This window comes from Lissotriton helveticus, chromosome 12, assembly GCF_964261635.1.
Source record: "Lissotriton helveticus chromosome 12, aLisHel1.1, whole genome shotgun sequence".
Classification (NCBI taxonomy): Eukaryota; Metazoa; Chordata; class Amphibia; order Caudata; family Salamandridae; genus Lissotriton; species Lissotriton helveticus.
Genome location: NC_136073.1, coordinates 558665072 through 558691747, shown reverse-complemented (window position 1 = coordinate 558691747; position 26676 = coordinate 558665072). Strand labels below are relative to the sequence as shown.

The window sequence follows — 26676 nt, the reverse complement described above, 5'->3', positions numbered from 1 at the left end:
CACACTGGATGGCGCGCAGATTGTCCTTGCCAGTATATATTCGCCCAACTTTGAGCAGGATGCATACCTCTTAAGCCTCAATCGGATCTTGGAACCGTGGGCTACCTGCCAATGGATACTGGGAGGGGATTATAATGCTGTATTGGACCCATCTATTGACAGATCTCAAACCCCTTTGGGGAGCAAACACCATCCGACAAACTAAGGCACTATGCAGATGGGTGGAGGGCTGGTGTCTGGGCGATGTCTGGCGTGCGAAAAACCCCACCAGTAGGGAATATACATTTTTTTTCCACCCGCACCAACTTCATATCCGCATAGATAGAATCCTTTGCTCCAACCACATCGCAACCCAAGTGACGCATGCAACATATCTCGGTAAAACTCTTTCTGACCATAACCCACTGGAGGTTTCCCTTAGCTGGGGTAGAATCCCAACTCCGGTTCCTTCCTGGAAATTGTGGCCCCTGATGCTTGAGGACCCAGTGTTCCAGGAAGCACTGGCGACTGGCATAGACCATTACTTCGCAGAGAACGCTGGTTCCGCATCCACACCCCAGGTGGAGCAGGATGCGTTCAAGACAGTGAACAGGGGGATTGCTATCAGCACCACAGCAGGAGCACGGCAGGCAATACATAATAACTTGAAAGAGATAGAAAACTCACTGAACAGTCTCGAACAGGCTGCAGCGACTGACCCCACGAAGGGCATGCTTCTACAATTTGTATATATTACGATGACCTATCTGTTGGTATAGTTGGTGACTGTGTCCCATTTGGTCTTTCAGGTTAATGATTATTACTAATTTTGACAACATCTGGATTGAAGTTAGGTATGTTACTCTTCCCCTTATACTTCAATCTAGTGTGAATGAGTGCTCTTTTCTGGGCATTAAACGTATTAGTGTTTCACTTTGGGTATTTCTCGCTTTATTCTTGGTGACTAGGACTTTCTTGTTGTACTTTTCTGGATACACTTACTCGGTGTATATAACTGTGAATATTAAGTTAAGGTTTATGTTATGTAATTTTGGTTACTGTATTAATTACAGCCCTGAAGAAGTCTGTATGTCATAGACTGACTAGACGAAACACGTGTTGGCTGTTACACTGTTATACATTGGATGAAGATATCTGATGACGAATCTGATGAACAGATGAAATTAAAGATATATGAACATTGATTCTGTGTTACTCAAATTTAAGAAGAGTGCTTGGTGGATAACTGTTAATGTTTAGTCAATTTGACGCTGAATTAAGTAGTGGTAACCTACTTTTTCCACTTTGAGCACCAATTATACTTTATTTGCATTTACGTTTACTTATACACGCTGTGCGCTCCAATATAACTGTTACCAATTTAGTAGAATTGCTTCTACAAGACGCCCGAATACGACATACAGAGTTGCTAGACATGCTTAGGCACATAGACTATACCGCCTATACGCACGTGAAACATGCCGATGCAGACATACTAGCACGCATACTCGGGGATGATCCCCCACATTCCCCGATCCATGGAATTGTCACTAGCGGTGGGGACACGGTGAACACCCAGCAGAAAATTAATATGGCCTTCTGTGAATATTATCAAGCCCTGTATTGGGCTATTGGTGGAAGAGGCTCTGGATGTATTCTTAGCTGATGTACAGTTCCTGCAATTGGACAAATCAGCACAGGATGCTCTCTCTGGCCCTATTATGAAGGCCGAAATTAACCCCTTCGGTGCTCATGACGAGCTCAGCTCGTCATGAGGCACGGTGCTCGTGTGCTCATGACGAGCTGAGCTCGTCATGACCACACCCATTTGTATTGACCCTCAGCACAGGAGGGGAAAAGTCAAAGCAGCGAAGGTGTTAAGGCAGCCATCAGGGCCCTACCCAGGAATAAGGCCCCAGGCTTAGATGGCCTCCCGGCCGAATTCTTTGCCACTTTTTCGGACACTCTGTGGTGCCGCTTCTAGAGAGCTTGTATAAAGCAGCGCTGTCTTCAGGGTCCCTGCCCCACTCTACTAGACAGGCACTGGTAGTATCCACTTCTATGTGAAGGTCCTATATTCACACCCAAAGGTGCACGTCAGAATCAACAGTACTCTCTCATATCCCTTTCCGATCAGGCTGGGTACTTGCTAGATATGCCTGCTTTCTTGTTTGTGTTAACCATGGAGCTTCTGGCAACGTGGATCCGATACAGTGCCCTAGATATGGAAGTTTGAATGGGGATTTGTAGTAGAGAATAGAATAGCACTTTACAAATATGACGTTCTCCTGATTCTCATACAGCCATCCCTCATGGGGCCTCACCTCCTTCAAATGCTGCCCCTGTATGAGAGGTATGCTGATGGATTGGTCTGAGTCTCTACTGGTTCCACTGAAGGGCGACTTGAGTGTTGTGGACTGGCGGTGCAATTACAGATTCGACCGTTAAGCTTTCAGTACTCAGGAGTGCATATTTCCCTAGAGCCAACCCTACAATGAAGCCTGAACTTGACCCCTCTTGAGTCTAAGCTATCATTGGCCCTTGCGCTCGGTCTAAACTCCCATTAAACATACTGGGTAGGGAGGCATTATTCAAAATGATTATGCTCCTGTCAATCCTTTACATGATCCAAGACTTACCCACCCAATTCCACAGGCCTCGTTCCAGAAAACGACAGCTAAGATCCACTCCTTCCTGTAGATGAATAGACCTTTGTGTGGCATATGGTACCTAAGTGCAGTCTACCTACGATGGTGGGGTTGGGCGGGAGAGAGATCCTGTTATACTACTAGGCTGCCTAACTTCTTCATATATAAACAACTGGCTGAATGGGTGGGGGATGGCAAGACCGGCGGTCCGGGTTGGAGTGGTCCAAATTGGTCAGGATCAATTCTTTTTTTTGTATGTTGGCTCAATCCTGCGGACCCTACCTAACACCACCAGAGTGGTCCTTGAGTTGTAGCACTCTGCCTGAAATGGATGGGCTGGGACCAGAAAATTACACTTGAAACACCCCAATGGGTAAGTACTTGGCTACCCAACACTGCTCGATTGCAAGAGTTTCAGAAATGGGACCTCATCGGGATTACCAAGGTGGGCGGAATAGGTTACGGAACATTTTACATTTTTTAGCGAGCTCCAAGGTGAATATTGCTTACATTATTCTCAATTCTACCAATATCCACTGGTGCAGCATGCACTCCACCCCATTGCATATTCCTAGAGTCCGCACCAGAATACAGGCACAAGTTTATGATTCCTGCAGCTTGGGGAGGGATCTCTCGGATATACCAACCCCCTAATTAATAACCCCTTTATCTCTCTTCAGTATATAAAGGTCAAATGGGAACATTGGGTGGGTTCTCTTGATGAGCCGGACTGGAGGGACACGTGCATGTCCCAGAGAGTCTTGATGATCCTATCCGGACTCTGGATCATCCAATGCAACTATCTGCATATGACCTATCTCACACCGGTACGTCTCTGGCGGGCTGACAAGCTGGCTTCACCGATATGTAATTACTGTCAAAGTACAGAGGCCAAATTTTACCACGTTGCATAGAACTGTCCCATTATTCAGGGGTAGAGGTGAAGGGTGTTGGCGGAGATCGAGATGTATGGAGATACTGTGGAGCCTTCTCCAAGAATAGCTCTGCTTGGTACCTTGGAGGACTATGCTGGACGGAAGGGGGATCTCACTCTCCGTGGTACTGGGATCGTACTAGCCAAGCGGGGCATAGCCAGATGCGGGCGCTCCCCCAGCCCTCCATGATAGCGAGCTGGAGGGCTGCAATGAACTGATACGCGGAACTTGAAGAGCTAATTTACAAGTCAAAAGCATGTCCCTAAAAGAATGGAAAGGTATGGGGGAAATGGATGGCACATAAGGTTCCCGACTGACCAGTAATACAAAGAGCCTGAGCCAAAATCTTGTTACATATTATGATGCCGGTCTGTTATGTCATTGTATAAGAAGATAACATTGAATACAATTTTCTTTATAAAAAATAAATATGTGGCAAAACTCATGATAGCAATAAAGCAAACTAGCGATCACAGTAAAACAATATTTGCAAAGTAGTCATTTGCCATTCTGTGTTAGAAAACAATGCAAACGTTTACAATGGTTCATTCTCAGAAAGTGTTTGATGTTATATGTCAACTTAAAACCTATCTGTTCACCTAAACGATCTCTGCTCATTCAAGGGCTTGCAGCGCTGGGAAGCCCGTTTCGGGTAGCCATGCGTTTAAAAAAAAAACTGTAAACTGAATTGAATTGGATAGGTGGAGGGAGAGGTGAAAGGATGGCAGAGTAAAGGGATGAGTGAGTGAAAAGATGAGTGAAGAGATGGCAGAGCGGGTTGGTGATGGATGGCATGGTTAGAGTTTATGGATGGCAGAGTGGATGGGTGAATAGTACATTGGATGGATGGCAGAAGGAATGGATTGATGGCAAGATAAATGGATGGATGCAGACTGAATGGATGGATGGCAGACGGAATAATTGGATGATTATATAGCAGAGTAGACAAATTGATGACAGGATGGGTGTATGGCAGAGTAGATGGATGAAGAATGGATGGATGACGAGTGGATGTATGCATGGCAGAGTGGATAAATGAATGGTTGGATAGCAGAGTGGATGGATTGATGGGTGAATGGCAGAGTAGATGGATGGATGGATGGAAAAAGTGATGCGTGGATATATGGAGGAGTGGATCGATGATGGATTTATGGTAGAGTGAATGGATGTATTGCAGAGTTGATGGATGAATCGTGATGGATGGATGAATGGCAGTGTGGATGGAAAGATGGGTGGATGGCAGACTATAGGGATGGATGGATAGCAGAGTGGATGGATAGATACCAGAGGATGGATGGATGTCAAAATGGATGGACCGATGGGTGGCAGAGTGGATGGAGGCATGGCAGAGTGGATGGATGTATGGCATACTGAGTGGATGAATGGATGAAATGGGGAAAGACTGAACGGTGGATGAAAGAATAAATGGATGACAGAATGCTACTTTGAAATAGTGGATATCAGTAGGTGGATGGCAGGGGGAAATGAGTAGACAGATGCATGGATCGAAGGACAAGGAAGCTGTTCTAGGAAGGCTTCAACTCACTTGCTTTGTTTGCTTGGAGACATCAGCGCTTTAGTTCAAAGTGGGAGCTGTTTTAATTTTCTGGCCACTTCACTGCACTAGATCATTTTAAGTGCCTGAATGTCAAATTTGTACTTATGACAAGGTAACCCCTCAAGCAAGCGTGTGAATGTTTTGAGGAGCTTGAGGCAGATAGTGGTTATGGAGTTAATGTGACTACAATGACTCAGAGTCTCATTTCAAATGAAAAACTTGATTAAAGATTAAGAACATGAGCTAGCATACGTGTAACCTGAAACCTGTAGTCGGATCTTCCCAAAAATTGAAGGCCACTGATTAAAGAATGTACCTCCCAAGAATCAAGCCAAGCAGCTGCTTAGAAATTGCTTATTGATGGGAAGGAAAGCAGGCAGTAGGAATGAGGTGCCATGTTAATGAGTGGACCACAGCAAAGGAAAAATGCCGCTAGTAAAATGGATTGCCGGGAAGGAACAGAGAAAGTGTGGAGGAGTGTTACCAAGAAATAGCAGAAAATTATAAATCAAAACGTGCTAACAGTCCTCGAAAAATCCATTCATAGTATATGGTTGAGCAACCAAAAAGTATAAGTGGAGCATAATTGGGCAGTACAAATGGTGCTGGTAAACCTTGATAGTAGTAATGCCAGATTTTCCGTATAATTAACCTACATCCTTTAAAGATGCTTTACCAGGAAATTGTATTTGAATGTCGGATTATTTGAACATTCTTTGCAATTGTTTAATCCGCTCATGACATTCGTCCTCTTATTTTTGTTTTTCTCCGTAAGTGTTTATTCCTGACCTTTTAAAGACAGAGCCCTTAAAATGTTTTGTTCTTTGGTGCATCGTTTAATGTCATAAATAAAATGCTGAAGCCCGGAAATACGACATTTACAAAAGGTAACTAGAACCATACTGCTATTTCACAAACTCATCTTTCTTCTTTTGCCTCGAATGTTTCCTGGCTCCTTTGTGATTGCATAATCAATGTATGTGCATTCTTAAGACTCAGAAATTAAAATGGTTGTCATGTAGGGACCACGGTTTTTACTTGGAAACCAACCACCCACCTTCCTACTTTCTGCCCCACTCCAATCCTGCATCTGTATTTTCTCTATGTTCATGAAGTAACGGGAAGAAGATGATTGTCTCACTAGGAAGCCCGCCAAAAACTGTATTTTCGTTTCTTGAGTTCCTGTGCCTTTCTTAAACAGTTAGTTATGCGTTTATGATCGGTTGATGTTTTGTGTAATGACCTACACAGTATGGCCGGTGAGGGGGGGGCGGGTTCAGTTCAAACTGTCCCACAGTAATGGAGCTTCTTCTTGGCTGCCCTTAGATTTTCTTTGCATACCTTTTAGTTAGTATGGCCTTCCATCGGCCTCAGTAATAAGAACAATCTTGTCTCCGTTGAAAAGGCCTGGCATGAAATAAATTGAAAAGTATTCTTTCAGGGGTTCTCTAGGGATGTTTGTGTTGCAAGCTCTATTGATGACCATGGATAGCGACCATATTTTCAGAAAGTTCCTTTTGAATGAATGAATGAATACAGTCTTGTAACGCGCAACTTAACCCCTAAGGGCATCAAGGCGCCCAGAGGATGGTATAGTTTGTGGTATGAGCCGATGCCAGATTATAGATAAGCCTTTGCAAAGAGCCAGGGTTTTAAAGATTTCCGGAAGAGCGTGGCAGATGGTTGCCCTTTCATTTCCGGAGGAAGCGTGTTCCACAGTATCGGGGCGAAAGAGGAGAAAGCCCTCCCTCCCCACCTGGCTCTGAAAACCCGGGGGACAGACAAAAGATTTTTGTTGGAGGAGCGAAGGGCTCTGCTAGGAGAATAAGGAACTAGCAGAGATCTTATGCCTTCAGAGCTTGCTCCATACAGGGCCCCATGAACAAGGCAGAGTATCTTAAAAGAGATCCTAGCCTGGATGGGTAGCCAGTGCAAGCTCTTCCTGGCTAATGTGGCAGAAGAAAGTCTAGGGCCATCCAGAACAAATCTGGCCGCCGGGTTCTGTACAATCTGCAGGCTTTTAATTTCTCATTCATTGTATTGTTCTAAAATGGTATTTATATAGCGCCTACTACCCCTGACGAAGCATCAAAGCATTTTTTTTTGCGAGTAACGCGCTTCTCCGGAACATAAAAAGGATTAGTGGTGGATTAGTATAGTAGAATTTGAGTTAATTTGAGCGGTGAACATGTGAGTCTGTTAGCTGGATTGACAAGGATACTTGGAGGATAGAAAAGGGAAGAGTGTAGGAAGTGTTTATTGGGAGATCATAGTAGTAAGATGAGGTTTGGGATGACTATAATTCATAACCGCTATCGGGAGCACCCATTGGTTGGATTATTGCTTTAAAAAAATCATTATAGTAAAAATTAAATGAACCAGCTCACTGTTTTCTGTCTTCTCTTCAGGGGTATTGCCAATGGAGTCCTCACCGCAAGCAGGCTGTCTATTTCTTCAATTCCGTTCTTGAGTCCGAGGTGGAACTGGCCTGTCCCAGCGAGGTTGCATACTCTATTTGTTTTAACCCGAAGACTGGAGAGATTGGCATGCAATTCAAATCCATTGTTTGAAAAAAAGACTCAATTTCATTGTACTTTTTTATTTTTATTTTAATTAACAATGTGTATTTATGTTGAGTCACAGCGGTTTTCTTTTCTTTTGTGAAAGTAGAAGGCAGGAAGATATCTATATTTATCGTACCTTCCGATTTCAGGAATTTATAGAATTTCCGGAGGGTCTTAGGTTTTGCTGTTAATATACTCCCTTTTCTATTCGATATTTACTTAAAGAAACTACCCCATTTAAGAAAACCCTCAAAATAATTCCACCTGTGCAATTTCTGAACCACAGAGAATTGCTGCAATACTGTATTTGTGAATCAATTTAACATTAATCATGACAAATAACTGGATAAGCCTTTCACGTTGTGTCACATGTGCCCCCGGGCACTCTTTTATTTTCTTGATACTTTGCCACTTCTGCGAGGTCATTTTGAATGTTGTTAACCATGGATGCAATTAGAAATCTTTCTCTCCACTCAGCTCTTGCTTTCATATATCTGCCATTCCAAAATTGTGGGACCCTTTAAACTTTTTTAAATAGTACACAACCAAATTGTGTAATAAATTCTGTTTGTCTGGTTCTGCCCTCCAGTGTTGTGCTCCTCATCTGCTGTGTTGCCTGTTCCCCACGGTTGTATGTCAATACAACGCGGTTGTTACACCGCACTACCATTACAACGCGGGCTTTACAATGCAAGTCGTTACCACGACTTGCGCTGTAGGGTGCTGGACTTAGGAATAGTTAAATATACTATTTCAACACCAGCCTACGTACAGTAGGGAAGGTGTTGGAATAGTAAATCTACTATTCCTTAGCCTAGAGCGCCCTCCAGCGCAAGTCGTGGTAACGACTTGCGTTGTATTGCCCGCGTTGTAATGGTAGCGCGGTGTAACAACCGCGTTGTTATGGATGTTCCCCGTTCCCCACAGAGAGCGGTGGCATACAAGCAGCTTTCCAGTCCTAACGATTCATGCATGCCCCAACTTCCTCTCTAAGCATTTTACTCACCCGATTGTAAAGTAGCAGAAAACATGTTTCAGTTTTTGCTCAACCCATCCCCCGGCTCACAAAATGCTTACCTGAAAGGCGAATGCACTAAAACTAAAGCAACTGATCAGTGCAGAGTACTCACTAGAGTATTCTCTGTTTCTGGCCAGGGAAAAAGCCTGCCTTATGTGGAATTCAAATGTCGATAGGGTTTGCTTTTACTATCAATGGCCTGCTCGGTACAGAAAACCTCCTATACTCAAGAAAATAAAGGAAACATCCAGGGCCACCTTTATCAATATTAAACACAGACAAAAAGATACCTAATCCTAAAGAATGTGACACTATATTTGGAGTATCTACCAAGTTTCAAACTTATTGGCAGCCACTCGGAAGTCCCTACCCACAGAGTTTCAATTGCATAGGTTAGGGCTAAGGAGTTCTTCAAAAACAGGAAGAAGCATCATTGTTACTCAATGCCAATCGTCTGTCATCAGCTCGGCCCACCACCCTACATCTCGTCATAGGTTCCTTCCAATCAAATTAAGTCGTAGAGTAGTTACAGGTTTCGAGAAGCTGCTTTATTAGTTGCATTTGGACAAGCTGACCAGCTTCTGAGCTGCTTTATTATAGGTACAGCTAACCAGCGATATCGCTGACCATATCAAAAATCTGCTGTAGGGTGAACTTCAAATTATCTAGAAGTCTAAAAAGTGAATAGTGAGATCAAATTTAAATAAAAAGCAGGGGAGCAGATCTTTTGATGGGGGTTGTCACTTCATCTTAGTTCTTATAATTTGTTATCCTTTTTCCCATTACTTGGAAAATGAAACCATTGGTTTCATGGGTAGTCATTTTAGAACCAGTTTCACTTTCCACCTTGCACCGGACTCCGCTCATCTCTACCAAGTTTCTAAATGAATCCTCGTGATTGTCAAATGTCAAAAAGCTATTCTTGGTGTGCCACCGACATTGGTGCTGGTGGAACTTTAGTGGCAGGATCATTACTCTTGGTACATCAGGAAATAAAAAGATTGTAGACCTCTCACCTCTATCAGTTATCTAATTGAAAGCAATAAATGCAACATGTCGGGGGATGCAGTTTTTCGTAGTACATTTACAGAATACTTACTTCCACATTCCTTTCAGTTTCCAGATGTCCAGTTAGTGGGAGGGGGCAGCTTTAGCAGTACATCCCCACCCTTCAGATTTATTGTGGCTCCAACATCTTGCCCATAATCATGGCTGTAGCTATATGTATATGTATAAAACTAATCTGAGGTCTTCTCCAAAGCCAGTGCTCTTCAGCCTTTGATACACTTACCTTCTTCAGGCTGGGACTCTTCACTAGCTCACTAAAATGTGTGATGTGCTCTTGTAAACCACTGCAGTCATATGAGTCTTTGTTGGTATCGCGGTGCACAAAACCATCCCTCAATCTCTACACTCGCCTTCACATCTGCTTCCTCTTCCCCTACCATAGGAGGTTTAAGGCCATCTAGGAATCAAAGATCAGCTTTCTGGTTCCCAACAAATACATTTGGTGGATTTCTGCATTTCATGGTCTTGCGTTTCTGTTGTTCCTCATGCCAGGCTGATAAAAAGATTGTTTAAATATTCTCATGAATATACACACCAAAATTGAAGATATACTAGTTTTCTGGAACAAATAACACGGTTTTGAAAATACCCTTGAAAATATGTTCTTATTTCTGTTTTCGTCAAATGCGTTATCGAATGAGCATTATTCACACTCGGGTATATTTACGATTTGCAGTATTGTTGTACAAATAGTACTCAGCCAACAAGAGTTCCACCCCATGTGGCTTGCAAGCCAGATGTAGAATGTGCTAAAGAATTTTCTGTGGTCTGTATAATACTATAAGATGTTGTCTCTTCTGAGAAGAATGGTTCAAATCAAAATCACCTATTAGAAGGAGAAAAGACTTTTGATATTAGCAGGCGTAACTTAAGTTTATCTTGATGGACATTGTCCTTAAATCTCCATAAAGGTATCCCTTTCAGAATGTATTCACTCATGCCTTCACCACCATCAACTTCATAGAGATTAGTATTGAAGCCGTTGCATCACCCTTGTCATGCACTGGCTCTATTGCGAAGAAGGCAAAATTTTACATGTCTGAATTTTTAGGGATTCCATATACTGAAATCCTTGCAGTCGATTATCTACCTAAATGAGTATCGCTACATTCACCCTGACTTTCTCCGACTGACGTCGATATCTGAAAGAAGCATTTCAGTAACACAGTTAATTGTCAGAAAAAGAAGTTTGTATGCTTCAGATGAAACTCATTCAGAAACAAGAGGAAAGTGCCACAGAGAATGAACGCATAAAGGGTAGCTATGTTCTGATAGTCTTCCTCTTTTATTGATACACAAAGTTTCACAGACGCCTTGAAACAAGTCCAAAAACATACCAGTTCTGATATATTAGTTTTTGCACGTCATAGCCCACAGTATGTTCTGATAGAGACTTTGTGCCACACATTCCTTGCCTTTTGAATATCCCCCAGGCGTCAGACTGGATCTGGAATTTATTTTCGTTGTACCTCTGCGTGCCGGAAGGTGGCACTGTGCAACTTCACACTGCTGACTTTCTTTTCCGGACGTGACATTTGGAGTCTATAATTGCCAAACTCCCACAAAATGAAATTAGTTCCTTACTTTCTTTCTGTGCCACCAGACTCTGATCTGGAGCTTCTCTCACCTCCCAGAGACTTTTCTTTTAGTTTTCTTTAAAAATTGATACAGAATGCAAGGTATGTCACCCCCTAGGATGACCGGTTTTAAACCCTGTAAGGACTGCCGCAAGCAGATGTCTGACAGGTCCCACCAGGTTTGCCTGTTGTGCCTGGGGTCGGAGCTCGACTCCAAGGCATGCAGGGATTGCGCGATGATGAACCCGAAGCTCATCAAGGACACAAGGTAAAATGTTGTCGCCAAGCACAAGAAGATGCAGCGTCAGGACCGCTCCAAATCCTGGTCCTGCTCTCTTTCCGGAGTCCTCCGAGCCGCTCTAGAAGGCAGTTTTTATCTCACCCAAGTTCTCCGGTAAGCACAAAAAACACAAGAAGCTGAAGTGGAGTTCACCCAATCCATGCCATTCCCACTCCCCTGATGTGCGTGGGCCCATCCTGTCACGTTCCAGCTCTCAAAGTCGGCTGACTTCGGAGCTGATTCTGCAGTTGGTTCCAGCACAACCTGAGTTTTCGGGGCCTTCGCCATGCTGCACCAGATTAAATAGTTCCATGGTGCTGTGCTCCTTCTCTTCGACCTCTGCCAGCTCCCTCTGGTGCACCTTTGTGCCCCACGGAGCAGAGAGGCCCTCCACCTAGACTACTGTTGGCGTAATCACCTGCGGCGCCAGCAAACCTTCAAAGCCACTTCTGCCCATGCTCCAGTTCCAACGACATTGCCAACTCCTACAACCACGCTGGGCCGGGGAACGTTGATGTTGAAACAAACCTCACTGCCCGAAGAGGTGGCCTGGATTGTCCTCTTCAATGCCGATTCGACTCTGGTCTGACTTTGGCAAGTGTCTACATTCTTTACATTCCCTTTTTGGGACTCACTCCAATGTTATGTTATATGTTATAAAGCCTTTTATTACGCGCTCTATTACTCAGGAGTATCCTGGCGCGGTGAGTAAGTGAGAAAAAACGGAGCAGCCAACATAACAAATAAAGAAATTACAGAGTGATATTAAACAAATGTGTTTTGAGTCCCTTCTTGAACTGAGAAAGTGAGGGAGCAGTGCGAAGAGCCAAGGGAAGAGCATTCCATGCTCTGGCTGCCTTAACAGAGATGGATTTGCCTCCTGTTCTTGAAAGCTTAAACTTAGGCTGGACCATCTGGCACAAGTTGGCGGAGCGGAGAGCCCGTTTAGGAACATAAAGAGCAAATCTATTCCGCAGATATACTGGACCCAACTGGTGGATAGCACGATAGGCCAAAACCAGAATTTTAAACAGAATTCGATTGGCAATAGGTAGCCAATGGAGACTACGCAGATGTCCACGAACACTGGATCTCCTGGGTAATTGAAACATCAGTCTGACTGCCGAGTTTTGAATCACCTGGAGTCGATGAACCATATAGTCTGGTAGGCCGCTAAAGAGTGCATTTGCATAGTCCAAGCGTGACAAGATCAGCGCTCTTAGCACAGTCTCTCTAGCCTCACCAGGAATGAGGGGGAAAAACCTTCTGAGGGTCTTCAGAGTGGCATAGCAAGAACCGGTTAGTTTCTTAATATGCTCCCCGAACTTTAAATCCTGCCCGAACCAGACACCTAGGTTCTTTACAGGGTCTCCTGTTGAGTTCGGACAGGGTAGATCGGAGGGCCAGATTTGTTCCCTGAAATTATCCGGGAAAGATCCATAGAGAAGGATCTCTGTCTTCTCCTCGTTACATTTAAGTTGGGCCAATGCCAGCCAACGGAAAACTCGCGACAAACAACTCTGAACGGTCGAGGGGTCTAAGTGGTTTTTTGGCCAAGTGAAGAGCAGCTGGGTATCGTCAGCATAAGCCATTATTTTGGCACCCAGCTGCTCAGCTAGATAGACCAGGGGGGTCACATAAACATTAAAAAGTAAAGGGCTTAAGGTAGACCCCTGCGGAACTCCTGTGGTTAGTTCCTTAACCTTGGATGCATAGGGGGGCATCCACACTTGCTGTGATCTATCTTTCAAAAATGAGGTCACCCAGTCCAGAGCACAGCCTGAGATACCGATGGCACCCAATCTGGCCAGAAGCATCGAATGGGGCACCGTATCGAAGGCGGCAGAGAGGTCTAGTAAAATCAGAACCGCCCTGCCACCTCCATCCAGGCACTCCCGAATAGCCTCTGAAACCTCAATTAATGCAGTTTCGGTGCTATAGGCCGCTCTAAACCCCGATTGGGCAGGATGGAGCGCGTGAGAAGACTCAATGAACCCTTCAAGTTGTCTAAAAACAATCTTTTCACATGTTTTCGCCAAAGCTGGCAGAAGAGATATGGGCCGATAGCTGGAGGGCACAGCCGGATCCAGGCTGGACTTTTTCAATAACGGGAGGAGCTTGGCTTGCTTCCAACTCAGAGGCACGGAAGCCGAACAAAGAGATAAATTAACAATCCTAGTTACCTCCTGGCAGACTATAGACGACACCCCTCCCAGAACTCTAGCAGGGCAGGGGTCGGAGGGCGATCCAGATTTAAGGGCAGACAGGATTGACAGAACATCCAATTCAGAAGCTGGGGAGAAGGAAGTAAACAAACCCTCCGTCGGAGCAGCTGTCAATATAGGCAGTGAAATGGATGTCTGGGACTTGTTCAAAGCAGTTTGGAGATCCTGCTGGATCTTCAGAATCTTTTCGGAGAAGAAATTTGAAAGCTCTTCGCACCATTGATTGGAAGAAGGTAGAGTAGGTAGCGCGGCTCTAGGAGAAAGAAAACTCTGGACTATGGGGAAAATTTCTTTACTATTATTACTGGCTTTTTCAATACGTCCAGCATAGTAGCTACTTTTGGCCGCCTTAATTTCATTGTAGTATTCCTTTTGGGAGCAGCGCAGCAGCTTCTTCGCCTCAGGCGAATAGTCAAGCCTCCATGCCCTCTCCAGTTTCTTACACTTCAACTTCTGCTCCCGTAACCCATGGGTAAACCAGGGCTGGGAAGGCAAGAAGCGAGGTCGGCAGATACGATTATTCTGCAAGGAAACTGCCGAGCCGTTCGCCATCCAGGTGTTAAAAGCGTCAACCGCTGCATTGATTTCCATAGTCTGCGACGGCTGGCCGCCATAGTGACTATTACCAGGTTGATGAGTTCGCTTAGCCCTATGGCAAAAAAAATTGGTATGAGGGCTTGCAGGATGGTAGTGGACTGTATTCCGACCCAGAGACAACCTTCTTCTTCCCTTCCGGCCTAACTATAAAAGAATCTGCCTCCTATGCCATGGCAATGCACAGGGCAGTTGAAGTCCTTGACCTCCAGCTTCCAACCATGGAGGTAACAAAAGTGTATTGACTGATTTCCTCCAACCGGGCAAGACTGCTTCTGAGCCCCTCTTCCCTTTTAGTGAGACACTGACAGATACCCTTCTATTGGCTTGGGCCAAGCCTTGCTCTGGCCCTCCCAGTTAGCAGACAAATTGCCAGGCAGCATCACCCTGCTGTGGGCGGCCCTGCCTCTTAGTCGCAGCATCCTTCTCCGGAGAGCCTTGTGGTGCTGGGCTCCACTGGTCGGACCAACCACAACAACTTTCCTACCACTCCCCCAACAGGGAATCGTCGAAGCGAGTGGAGAAATTTGGGAAGTGCCTCTTCTCCTCCACAAGTTTGACCCTGTATTCCTTTATCGCCACCTGTTTGATGAGCCATTGCACTCATGTCCTCTAGTGCTCTGTGGCACAAGCCCTCCCTGGTGTACTGGAAGACCTTTGCCCTGCCCTTTTGCATGCGATTCAAGATGGTTGGCATGTGGCCAAGTTCACACTTTGTGTGGCTTGGACACCACTGACTCCTTTTGGCAAGCTATAGACACCAGGTCTGGGATGTGTGGCTACGATTGACTAGGTTCTCGAGTGTAGTCCAGACCTCGCTGATGGACATGCCCTTTGATGGGACTCGCCTATTCTGGGGCACGGCTGACTGTACCCTGTCTCACCCCAGCAGGGAACTCAGCAGTTTTGTGGGAGATAGTGAGGTGCCCATCGCCTACAGGGCCAATATCAGCATGCTGTTTAGACCATGGCCTCCATGCAGCCCAACTCACCAAACCTTTGTAGTGTACCCTTACTGTGTCACAGCCACCTTGTGGAAGGCAGAACCCACCCATTCTATCCGGGTTGGCGAGCGATCATGTTGGACTTGTGAGTCCTGCAGTTCATCCGCAAAAGTTATGCCTTACCTTTCCTTTCATCCTAGCTGCACAGCATTTTCCACCGCCCACCAAGTGCCTGATGGAGGACCATCTCTCCATTTTGCAGCAGGAAGTTCAAGCCCTTTTGGCCAAAGGGGCTGTCGTGAGGGTGCCAGCACCAGAAATAGGACATGATTGTTATTCCTGCTACTTTCTGGTGACCTAGAAGGACGGAGGTCTTCTGCCTATTCTAGATCTGCACCCTCTCAATGCTTTCCTCCAAAAGGAGAAATTCAAAATGCTCACCCTGGCCCAGGTCTTGTCTGCTCTTGACCCTGGAGACTGGATGTGGCATTGGACCTGCAATGCCTATTTCCATATTCCCGTCCAGCTGGCCCAAAGACGCTACAGTTTGTGATGGGAGAGCAGCATTTTCAGTATGCTGGGCTCCTGTATGGTCTCACCAGTGTCCCAGGGTGTTCACGAAAGTGATGGTGGTATTTGCAGCTCATCTTCGGAGGTCTAGAGCGCCAGACTTCCCCCTACTTCGATGACTGGCTGTTGTAGGCCGGCACGCCCCAGTTAGTTGTCAACCGCCTCCAGACTACTGTGAACCTCCTGTCATCTTTGGGGTTCACTATCAACTTGCCAAAGTCACACCTCACTCCATCTTGGTTGATCCTCTTCATCTGAGCCATTCTGGACGTGGTACGGTTTCATGCCTTCCTCCCAGAAAGAGAGTTAAGGATATTCAGGCTATGATCCCGATCATTCAGTCTCTGTCCTGGATTTTAGTGAGGTCGGCTCTTAGGCGGCTTGGACTGATGACCTCCTGCATCCTGCTGGTTGGCTTCCCCACCCAGAGCCAACAGTGGTGACCGATGCATCTTCTCTGGGCTCAGACAACCGTTTGGGAGAGGTGGAGATCAGAGGCCTTTGGTTTCTGGTGGAGTCCCCGCTCTATATCAATCTTCTGGAGTTATCCATCAAGGGAAGGCTGGTACAGGTGTTAAAGACATCACCACCATGTGGTGCTGTAAACAACTGGGCAAGCTGGTATCCACAGACTCTCTGCCTAGAGGCCTTTTGCCTCTGGAACTGGCTGGACCATCCAGGAATCTTCCTGGTTGCAAACAACTTGGCGGGCTCACTGAATGTGGATCAAGAGTGGCGCTTACACCCGGAGGTGGCGCAAGGTCTCTTCCGAGATTGGGGGGAACCCTGGCTCCATCTATTCCCCATTGCAGAAAACGTGCAATGTCAGCACAGGTACAGCTCACTCGGAGATGCGTTTCACCTCGAGCAGGATTCTTGTATGCCTTTTCACCAATACCACTTCTGCTCAGGAGTTCTCAGGAAGATCAGGACCCACCAGGCCCAAGTCATCTTAGTTGCTTCAGACTGGCCACAGACAGTATGGTATCCAAAACTCCTGAGCTTGAGCAGCTCTGCCCTCTGACCAGGTTGCCTTTCAGGGAGGTTCTAATGTCGCAGCAGAGAGGTTGTGTTCCCCATCCAGGCCTTCACAATCTCCACCTTCATGCATGGAGATTAAGCAGCACCAGCTGAATGTCTTCGATCTCCCCTGGAGTTAATTGATGTCATGTGGGCAGCCAAGCATCTCTCAACAAACACTGTATGCGCCTGTCGCTGGGACAAGTTTGTGGTGCAGTGTGGTGCATATAAACTTTACCCCTCCAGCGCAGTCCAATTGTCTGCTGTTTGTTCTATCCCTTGTATGGCAAGGCCTTGCTTTGAGCAAATGTTAAAGGTTATCTTTCTGCCCTTTCAGCCTTCTTGCGAGTGCCTGGTCTGCATTTGTTATTTAAATCACTGGTTGTGATGAGGTTTTTGAAAGGGCTGTTGCATCTGTTTCCTCCTTCTCCTTTTGTGGTGATGAGGTTTTTGAAAGGGCTGGCGCATCTGTTTCCGCCTTCTCCTTTTGTGTTACCCAAATGGGACCTCAATCTTATCCTTACCTACTTAATTTGTACTTCATGCTAGACGCACCACAGTTGGCACCTCCGGCTCGTCACCCTCAAAATCGTGTTCCTCATTACCATCACCTCAGCATCAAGGCTCTGTGTGTTCATCCACTATATACCATCTTTTTCCCTGGCAAGCTGGTTTTGCAAACTAGGGCATCTTTTCTACAAAAAGTTGTTATGCTGGTACACGTTGGTCATACCATCTCCCTGCTGTCGTTCTATGCTCTGCATGACCCCTCTAAGGAGGAGGAGAGACTCCCATCGCTTGGACCCCAAAAGAGCACTCAGCTTCTACATTGATTGTACCTAAGATCACCGGGTGAACAAATTAGCTCTTTGTGGGGGTTCACCGCTGCAAAGAAAAACAAGACTGTTCAGAAGCATAGCATCTCATGCTGGATTGTGTTCTGCATTAAGATCTGCTACACTTTGGGCGAAGAGGCGGCCTCAGAGCATGCAAGCCCATTCCACTAGGACCAAAACTGCTACCACTACATTAGCATGTGGAGTGCCTGTGCTAAACATTTGCTAGGCAGTCCCACCAAACGTTCACAAAGCACTATTGTCTGGATAGCCAGGTCCGGCGAGAAGGGCACTTTGCCTGCTCTGTCCTGCAAGAGTCTATACACAGCCCACCTCTCAATAGGTCCTACTTTGGTATCTTTTCAAAAGGTAAGGATTCTGCTCATAGAAGTCTCTATCAGAAGAACAAGATACTTAACTTCGGTAACACTCTTTCTGGTAGAGACTCTAGCCGCAGATACCTCACTGACTCTCCCATCCTGCCTGTTTTGTGTTTAGACTCTATTAATTAATAGGATCCCATGTCTAGGAAGATGCCCACTTGTCTTCAGAAATGTTTTTGGGGCTCCACGCCTGGAGAAGTGACCAGTCTCAAAAGCAACTGACCTAAACTTTCAGGAATATCACCTTTGTAGGCCCACACTTCACTTCTGACACCTCGGGCATATTCACAAGGTGAGGAATCTGCAGCTAGATTGTGTCTCTACCAGAAAGAGCATTTCCAAAAGGAGGTAACTATTTATTTTCATAGAAAGAACTAATTCAACAGTTCTCTTTACTATTGCTGATCATGAAGTCTAAATCTGTCCTAGTCTGCATTGGCTCTGGTACCTAAACATGTTTCAATCATACATGGAGCTGATCTGCAGATGCAGAAGATTCTACTCTGGCTCAGCGGAAACAGCATGTAGTAAAGGTTTATTGTATTGGGGACTGAACATCGGATTAACAATCTTGTTTGATTTAATCTTATGGTCTTTACAAGTCATGTAGCAGAAAAGGGCAACCATATTAACTCTTCCAATGCTACCTGCTTTTGGCTTCCAACAATACTCTGTATAATTCTGTTTTGTCATCTCATAGTTAAAGTATCATTTTGTTATACTAATGCAGACTTTTCTCATTGTTGGATCTTCTGATGTGATTTGCTCGCAATCATATTTGAATATTATATTTAAAGTCCTCACTACAAGCAGCGTAAAGACCTTTATCTGCAAGCCAAAGACTTTAGTAGCCATTACATTTAATAGGAAGATTGGAGCGCTACAGGCAAACTCTGATTCTAGGTCATAAACAGTCTTTTACAAAGACTAGTTGAGATTACCAGTCATACTCTTCATTGGTAAGGTTGTCTTGGATTTTCATTGGAAATTTGTAGATTCACTCCACTCATTCTCTTTCTTCGGTCTCGTGCCCTACAGGATGACAGCAGTCGTGAACTGTGTAAGCCATTGAATTTTAGTTTGATAGTAAAGAGCATAGTATACCTCCACTCAGACATGACAGATGATGGCAGTGCCACGGACAGACATGCTTCCAAGGTCTCTGTCGAACCGTTGTTAATGTCATACTGTTTATATTGCTAATAAATCGAAGTAGCTCCTTTTCCAACAGGTATTCACATTGTTTACAACAGAGACAGCACAACATTTGTGGATCTGCAGATGTATGGTTTTTTTATTGGCATATTGGAGGTAGCCATATGGGCGACATACAGGCTTTCAGCACTAGTAATTCTTTTGGTGATTTCCGACGTCTGTTGTAACTTGTTTGGTTTTAGAGTGACGTTAAACATTGATGCTGGTACCTCCCAAAATTTGTGTTTCATTATGACTTTGAAACGTTTGTATTAGAGTGGTGATGTAAAAGTATAAAAGGTTTCCTGGACAACGATTATGCTGTCTTTAGTCCACAGACTCTGCTATGCATCTTGCCAACACCCACCCCTGTCTGTGCTGCATAACTTCAAGTAATATCAACTTCTGGAACTGAAGATTGTGTAGAAATTGGGACATAAATGGTGAACACAAAAAATGTGCGCTAGTAAAAAATAAAAATTCAACTACAACTTAAAAAGCAGTTTTCACTCCCACCACATGTGACAACCTTTTCATCAACTTAAGTGTAGGAGAGATCCTTCTCAGTAGGAGTACTGGAGTCATTGCTAAATTACTTTTCATGAAGGAAAATAATTAAATTTATCAGAATATTTGCTTTATCTAAGAATATTATTTCTCTGAATTACAGCCTGGATATTTCTAAAACTTTGTCACTGGGTGATTTGTTCTAATGCAATTTATTGTGTGTGTGTATATACTATTGGCTTGTTTGTGAAGCTGCCCAGTCAAAATAGTGTGCTGCTACAAGCAGCCGGACGTAGACCGTCATTGTTTCTGTGAAATGTAAAGTCTAGATGTGGACAAGTGTGTCTTATAGCCATAAACTGTTGTAGTTGCCGGGGTCCTTATGATGTATTGGCCAACCAACAGCATTATGCTTTATATTAAGGTATTAGGACTAGTTCGATACAATGAAATCCCTGCCAGATATTTGCACCAAAGCATTGGCATATTTCTGTAGTATTGTGTGGCTATTTCTCAATAACAATCATCCATTAAGGCATAAAGTCAAGTTAGTGTGATGACTTCGGAACGTGGGAGTCTCACCACTATTTCTTTAGATATGGCAATTAGGTTTTGTGCTTCCCTTTAAAAACGACGTTGTGCCAGATTAACCCTGTACTCCTCTGTAGTTGGAGCAGACCGTATTTAAGGCCAGATGTGCGACCATTGGCATTAGTGTCTTGCAAATTGCAAAAAATAGTCAGTCGCTAATGCCAATGTACAGCAGTGTCAGAGACATTGTTTGCGTTTCCAATAGGGTCGCAAATTGCATGTCTCATCAAAATTCACGAGGCACTCGCAAATTGCGACCCGATTGTGAATGGCTGGGCCTCCCAGGTATGGTGGCCTGCTGGGCTCAGCAGTCCTCCATGTCTGGGACTGCTTTTAAATAAAGCAGGTTTTTTTTTAAAGGCAGCCCGTTTTCCTTAAAGGAAAATGGGATGCATTTAATAAAAGAAGCTTGAAACGTTTTTGTTTCATTTTTTAAGGGCAGGTACTGGTCCTTGGGACCAATGCCTGCCCCTTATAAATTTATTTTCCCCTACATTCACAAAGGGGAAGGGGTCCCCTGGGGAAGCCTTCCCTTTTGCAAGTACTTTACCACCCTCTTGAAGAGGGCCGCAATTGCAGTCACAAACCATTCGTACATAGGGTAGTGAGTTGCTATTAGGAAGGGACGCCCTTGGAACGCCCCTTCCTAATAGCGAGTCGCAAATCCTATTTAGTGAGTCGTAAATAAATTACACTCGCTAAATTGGGTTTGTACATGACCCATTGGGATTTTTGCATGCGCTAACGGGTCGCAAACCTGTTTTCACATGCAAACAAGCATCGTACATCTGGCCCTTAGTAATTTGTAATTTAATATATTGTGTAGAACGTCGTGTTGAGTGATCATAAACATCTACAAATGGTTGCACCTATTTTCTCAAATCTGAGATTTACTGATTAACCCAATGCAGTGTTACATAGTTAACTAAAAAACGTTCTCAGCCATTCTCTTTATTCCCAGAATTATTTTAATGTTTTAATTTTTAGATCCTTATTGTTTGGATACCTCCTGTGCTGCTGTTCTCTAAATTCTAACTTAATTGAGGTATTAAAACATAGATAGGTTTATGTCTGTTCAATCATAGATTAAAAGCGTGGCTAATCGTAGTCTTGCTGTTGTTGTAGTGGGGGCTAACATACGTTCTTGCCAGTGGCTTGTCATTGATAAGGGTTAAAGTTTTATTTGCAAAAACAAAAACTTATCAACATATACACTGAGTGAATTGTCCATTTTGACGTATGAGATGCTTTCACGTTGGATTTGTTATATTTTAGATTTTGTTATTTTGGATGTTTGTTTTCATGCTACTACGTCTTTTATTTGTTTTTAAAATTAAGTGATCTGTTAACTGGAACATTTAAAGTAGAATGACTGTCAGCTGTAGGAGATATTCAAATTATTTATCCACATGTAACATTAAACAGCTTCTGATGCAATATTTATACTGTCTTTATTGTCTGGGTGTGCCTAAACAACAGAGGGCATGAACTGCATGTCTCTGGCTACTACTTATTCTCTGTTATTGAATGATGCTGCTGTTGAGCTTTTGGGACAGAAGTGGAGAACAACGCACTTCGATCAAGTTATAAAGGTCATTTGTTTAGGGGATATTTCTGCCTGAAACCTCATATTTCGTTTTTTGAGGTCTAATACTTTGCCATTGTTGATGCCACCCATACACAGAAGAATACTGGAGCGTTTGTGCCTGTGGGGTACCTTTCCTGCATACCGGGTTAAAAAAAATAAAACCTTGTGTGTCCTTTTGAGACCCTTCACTTTTATAGTTTATGCGTCCCATTGGCAACTGGGCTTTTCTAATAGATGCTTGCTTTAACAGATTCTGTACATGAACCTTCTCTGCAGGCTCCAGAATGGGCCAGAAGTTTTTCAGTACCAGCCGGTCACTGGCAGTAGGTGTCACTGGTGATATTGTGCGTGGATCTTTGAGCACCCTGGAAATGATGTCAGATGTGCTATACGGTTGCTATTGATAGCTGTACCTATTTAAGTGCCTTCATCAGAATGTATACTGAAGCCCTGTCTGAATTTTCCTTGGATTTCAAAAATTTCCAAGGTTTTTTATTTTCTCATTTGAACAGGATACCTCCTCCTATATCTTCTGTCTTCAACCCATGTAATACTGCCATAAAGTAATGATCCCCACACTGGCTATCTCTAGTACCTATGGAAGTTTCATGAAACCTTGTCTCGTAACCTAGGAAACGTTATGCACCGTTAGGCAGTCAGAGAGACAGCAGTAAAGCTGTTGATTGTCTCCATGTATCTGTGAAAGTATGTATATTGTATTTTTATGCTACAAATAATCAAAGAAAAGTCAAACTTAAAATCTCCATCTAGGAGGAAACCTTGCTGCACATACCGTTCCCGGAGTCACTCCCTATATCACCACTGCAATAAAAAAATAAAACACATTTTTCTAGATCTTCTCAAAAGGTACATAAGTAGTCCAAGGAGTGCTGTTCTTGTTATGAACCAGCTCTGGTGTTGCATTTACCCAAGTGGTTTTAAGAAAAGCCATGTTAGTAATATTTGATTCTCGAGCCATCATGGTGAAAATGAGCCCTTTTGCCTTTACAGAGCCTGCTATGGTACCAATGACTTCAGTCTTTGTGTCATCTTCTATCCCAGTTCATTTGAAGCTGCAAATAAAGTTGCTTTCTTAATTGAGCAGGACCTGATCTCCCAGATCACAGCTGAAACTGAGAATTCAACCCCGAACTTGAAACTGGAGGCGCTTCCATTACATACCTTTCCCCTTGTATTGGCAGACGCGATGGATTTAGGCAAGTTCTTTCACCCCTCTCCTTTTCTTCGTGAACTCTGTTACGAACATATACTCACCAAGGATTTGATGTTTCTGATGCAAAGTTCTCAAGTTGTGGCATATGCTGCCCAGTTCTTTAGGCTCGAACTGAAATAACTTCGAACATGTGTCATTCAGATTCAAGGTTATTCTCTTCTGAAAGAAACCCCATGTGAACTTTAAATTCTCCCTCTTCATGCAAACATCTTAATGATGAATATTTTGGTTGTCAAAATAGGTGAACAAGCTAGTTTCCCCTGCAAGCTAATTCCCCCTCCAGAGATCCGTGAGGAAAGTTTAAAATGTTAACAATTCAGCAGATTCTAAAAGCAATCCAGGGACAAGACTGGATAGTATAAATTGACTTCCAGCTTGCTTACTTTACTATTTCGATATCTACATAGTAAAGGAACTTTCTCAGATTTCTAATGGGAGATGAACTTTAGCATTTTATGGGCCAGCCTCGCTGTCTGGCCTCAGCCGCAAGAGTTTTCACAAAGATGATAGCAAGTGGTGGTGTCACATTTGCACCGTGAGGTCCTTTTTATTTACCCCTTGCATAGATTCTTGGCTGCCACTCACTTTTTCTCCAACTCAATGGTGCCTCTCAGAAGGAGCTAGGCCTGCATATGTAGATTGCTGTAGCATTTTCTGGGCCATCTACTTACTTTACTAAATCAGTTGGTCCTCCAATGATCCTTGCTCTGTGCTGAGAGGGGATGGATATTCGGGGGAACTGGCAGTTACCCAATGAGGACCAGGGATAGGATAACTGTTTACAGACTCCAATTTAAATCTCATGAAAATACCATAGATATAAAATATGATCAGTGCAAACCCTATTCTCTTAAAGAAACGTAGGAGGGCAAGGATCATACAGTCCAAAAGTTCCGTTATAGCAATAAAGAATAATAGCATTAAGATCTGATGATCAGAAACTTTCCCTTTGCAGTTGTATTTAGTCATACGGTAGCCCAAAACAAATGCACGCTCACAAGAAACTATGAGTCAGAATAGCAGAGTCAAATCAAGTTAATCAGATTAAATGGAAACAATTTAGCATTCAGATTTGAATTTAGATACCATAGAATTTGAAATTATATACCAAAACCCTGGATTTCAGGAAAGGTAAGGAAATTCAGAGAGGGGCAGTCTCCCTCAGCCAAGGTAGACCCCCAAGCACATACAGCGTATGCGGTGGTATGAATAGGTGGCCAGGTAAACCTTTCGCAAAGGCTTGTAGTCCAGTCCGTTAATGCAGAAATCTGACAGCAAGGGTCACAGCAACACAAGTGGGACCCTTCACTCCACATGCTCGGATCTGCTTCAAGCCCACAAAAATCCCTTAAGGTAGGCAATTATACTCGGTCAGTTCTAGGATTACTCTTCCTCGTATCACTTCAGTTTGTCAAACCACTCAGTCCATTGGTCAGTTTATATAGGATGAGTGTGAAGCGACAGTAAAGAAGACACAAAATCCCGAAGAAAAGTTGTTTCAATTACGCAGTTCCTTAAGTTATTCATTATGCAGCACATTGAACAATGGTACATTGAGGAAAAGATATAGAAAGTTCAGGAGGGCACTTTTCCAGGCAGCTTCTCTGAATTGTAGCAATGATTGTAACAAGTGCCCTGCGCAGTACAGAAGAAGTCAAAGGAAACAATTATTACCCTGGCAATATTGTGGAATGTTCTCGTTCGATTTGGTTATTGCAGTCAGCAATTTCACTTAAGGAATGAGGCCTTTATGAATTTGAGCTAATGTACAGCAAAGTCATATTAATTGTGAATCATACATTTAAAAGAATATTAAAGCATCTAAGTTCAATTATATCTTTGATGAGCTAATAATCATTTCAATATGTTTGAAATTAATGCATGTAAGTATTGAGTGCTCAAAAATGTGAATATGGCAACGTGTTCATATAACTAATATTTTGTCTAAACTTTTTTGTTTATAATCTTTAGCATTAATATAAATGTGAAATACATTCTAAAGAAGTTTCATAAAAGCATGCTTACTTAAGATTGTGCAACACCTACTTTTCTTTTGTCATTTTCGGTGAAGACTTTATTACATGATGTCATTACATACATTTTTCCCACTAAAACCAAGGTAATTCCTATTAATTTCAATTTAGTCTGATTAATGTTCATACTCCTATATGAATATCAAGTTGATTTACGATAAACTCCATCACGTGATAATTTACCATTTTACGTATTTCTAACACATGTTAATAAATATGATATATTTTCATTAATAAAATCACAACTATATTATTTGAATGAATACCTTATATCTACCTTTCTTCTGAATGCTTTTACGATGCAGCTGCTATATTTCATTTAATAGTGTAATTTCTCATTACCTGTAACTTGCACACGGTTGATATTTTCTCGCAAAAAGGTGTCATCGATAATTTATTTGTCATAAATCCTTTTGATGTAATCTCTGCTCTATCAAGTCCCCCTTTGATGGTGAATCTAGCCTTCACACTTGTATCTTTATCTCATCTGATGTCACGTTGTAGTGCTGTTCTTCTTTAAAGCTTTAGCCTAGTTTGTTCTAGAGCTTTTAATTTGTCATAATATTCACATTGTCTGTCTTCAAGTTCTATTTCGGATGTCTTTCTTTTCATCCCCCCTTGCCTCTTCCTTGGTTTTCATGCGTTTGTAGATTTTAATAAAAATGATTAGCATTAGTATGCAAATAGAAATTGTTAGTACTGGAGTTAGTATTATCCCCACTAAACAACTTCCCAAACCAGTGAAGAATTGTTCCACTACAGAGAATCCCTTCCTAATTGATTCCCAAGCACCATCAGCTCTCAGTCCACTCAAATCATTTTCCAGGTGAGTATTGTTGGTAATATACCCTTCTAAATCTTTACTTTGATCAGAAATATACAAGCAACATTGTTTAACTTTCAGCATCCAGCAAAACCCACCTTTTTTTTTTGTTGCAAGCAGGACGTCTAATGCAAGGCGATTTTGAAGCACCATAGATCGGGTAGCAACCATTTCAGTATCTATTGCAAGGAATCCTCCAGCCGTAACGGTTGATAACCTATCAACCACAGTTGAAAGTTTTAAAATTTTGTACGAATTTAGAATTACCCCAACTGACGGAATTATTGCACCAAATATATCACCTAATATTTCAGCAGCAGTAGCACCCCTTTTTAAGCATGTGTGTTTTATTTCATTGGTTCCATCTGATTGATCCACATGGTAAATTGTTGGAAACACTATTCCCATATAGCAGCAGCATCCATACCATTGTTTCGGCAGCCTTTAATAATCATTTTTCCCATAAATGTAATAAATCCCTGTAAAAACAGGATCTAGACCTCCCAA

At 43.3% G+C, this 26676-nt stretch overlaps 1 protein-coding gene across 1 annotated transcript in view; it reads left to right on the top strand.

Annotated features, from left to right (window-relative positions):
- Window positions 1-9717, top strand: part of PRMT7 (protein arginine methyltransferase 7) — a 645306-nt gene extending 635589 nt beyond the window's left edge. The window contains exon 18 of the mRNA XM_078670716.1: window positions 7529-9717. Within this exon, the coding sequence (XP_078526842.1) occupies window positions 7529-7690 (162 nt within the window). The 3' untranslated portion in view covers window positions 7691-9717. The remainder of the gene's footprint in view (window positions 1-7528) is intronic.
- The last annotated feature ends 16959 nt before the right edge of the window (window positions 9718-26676 follow it).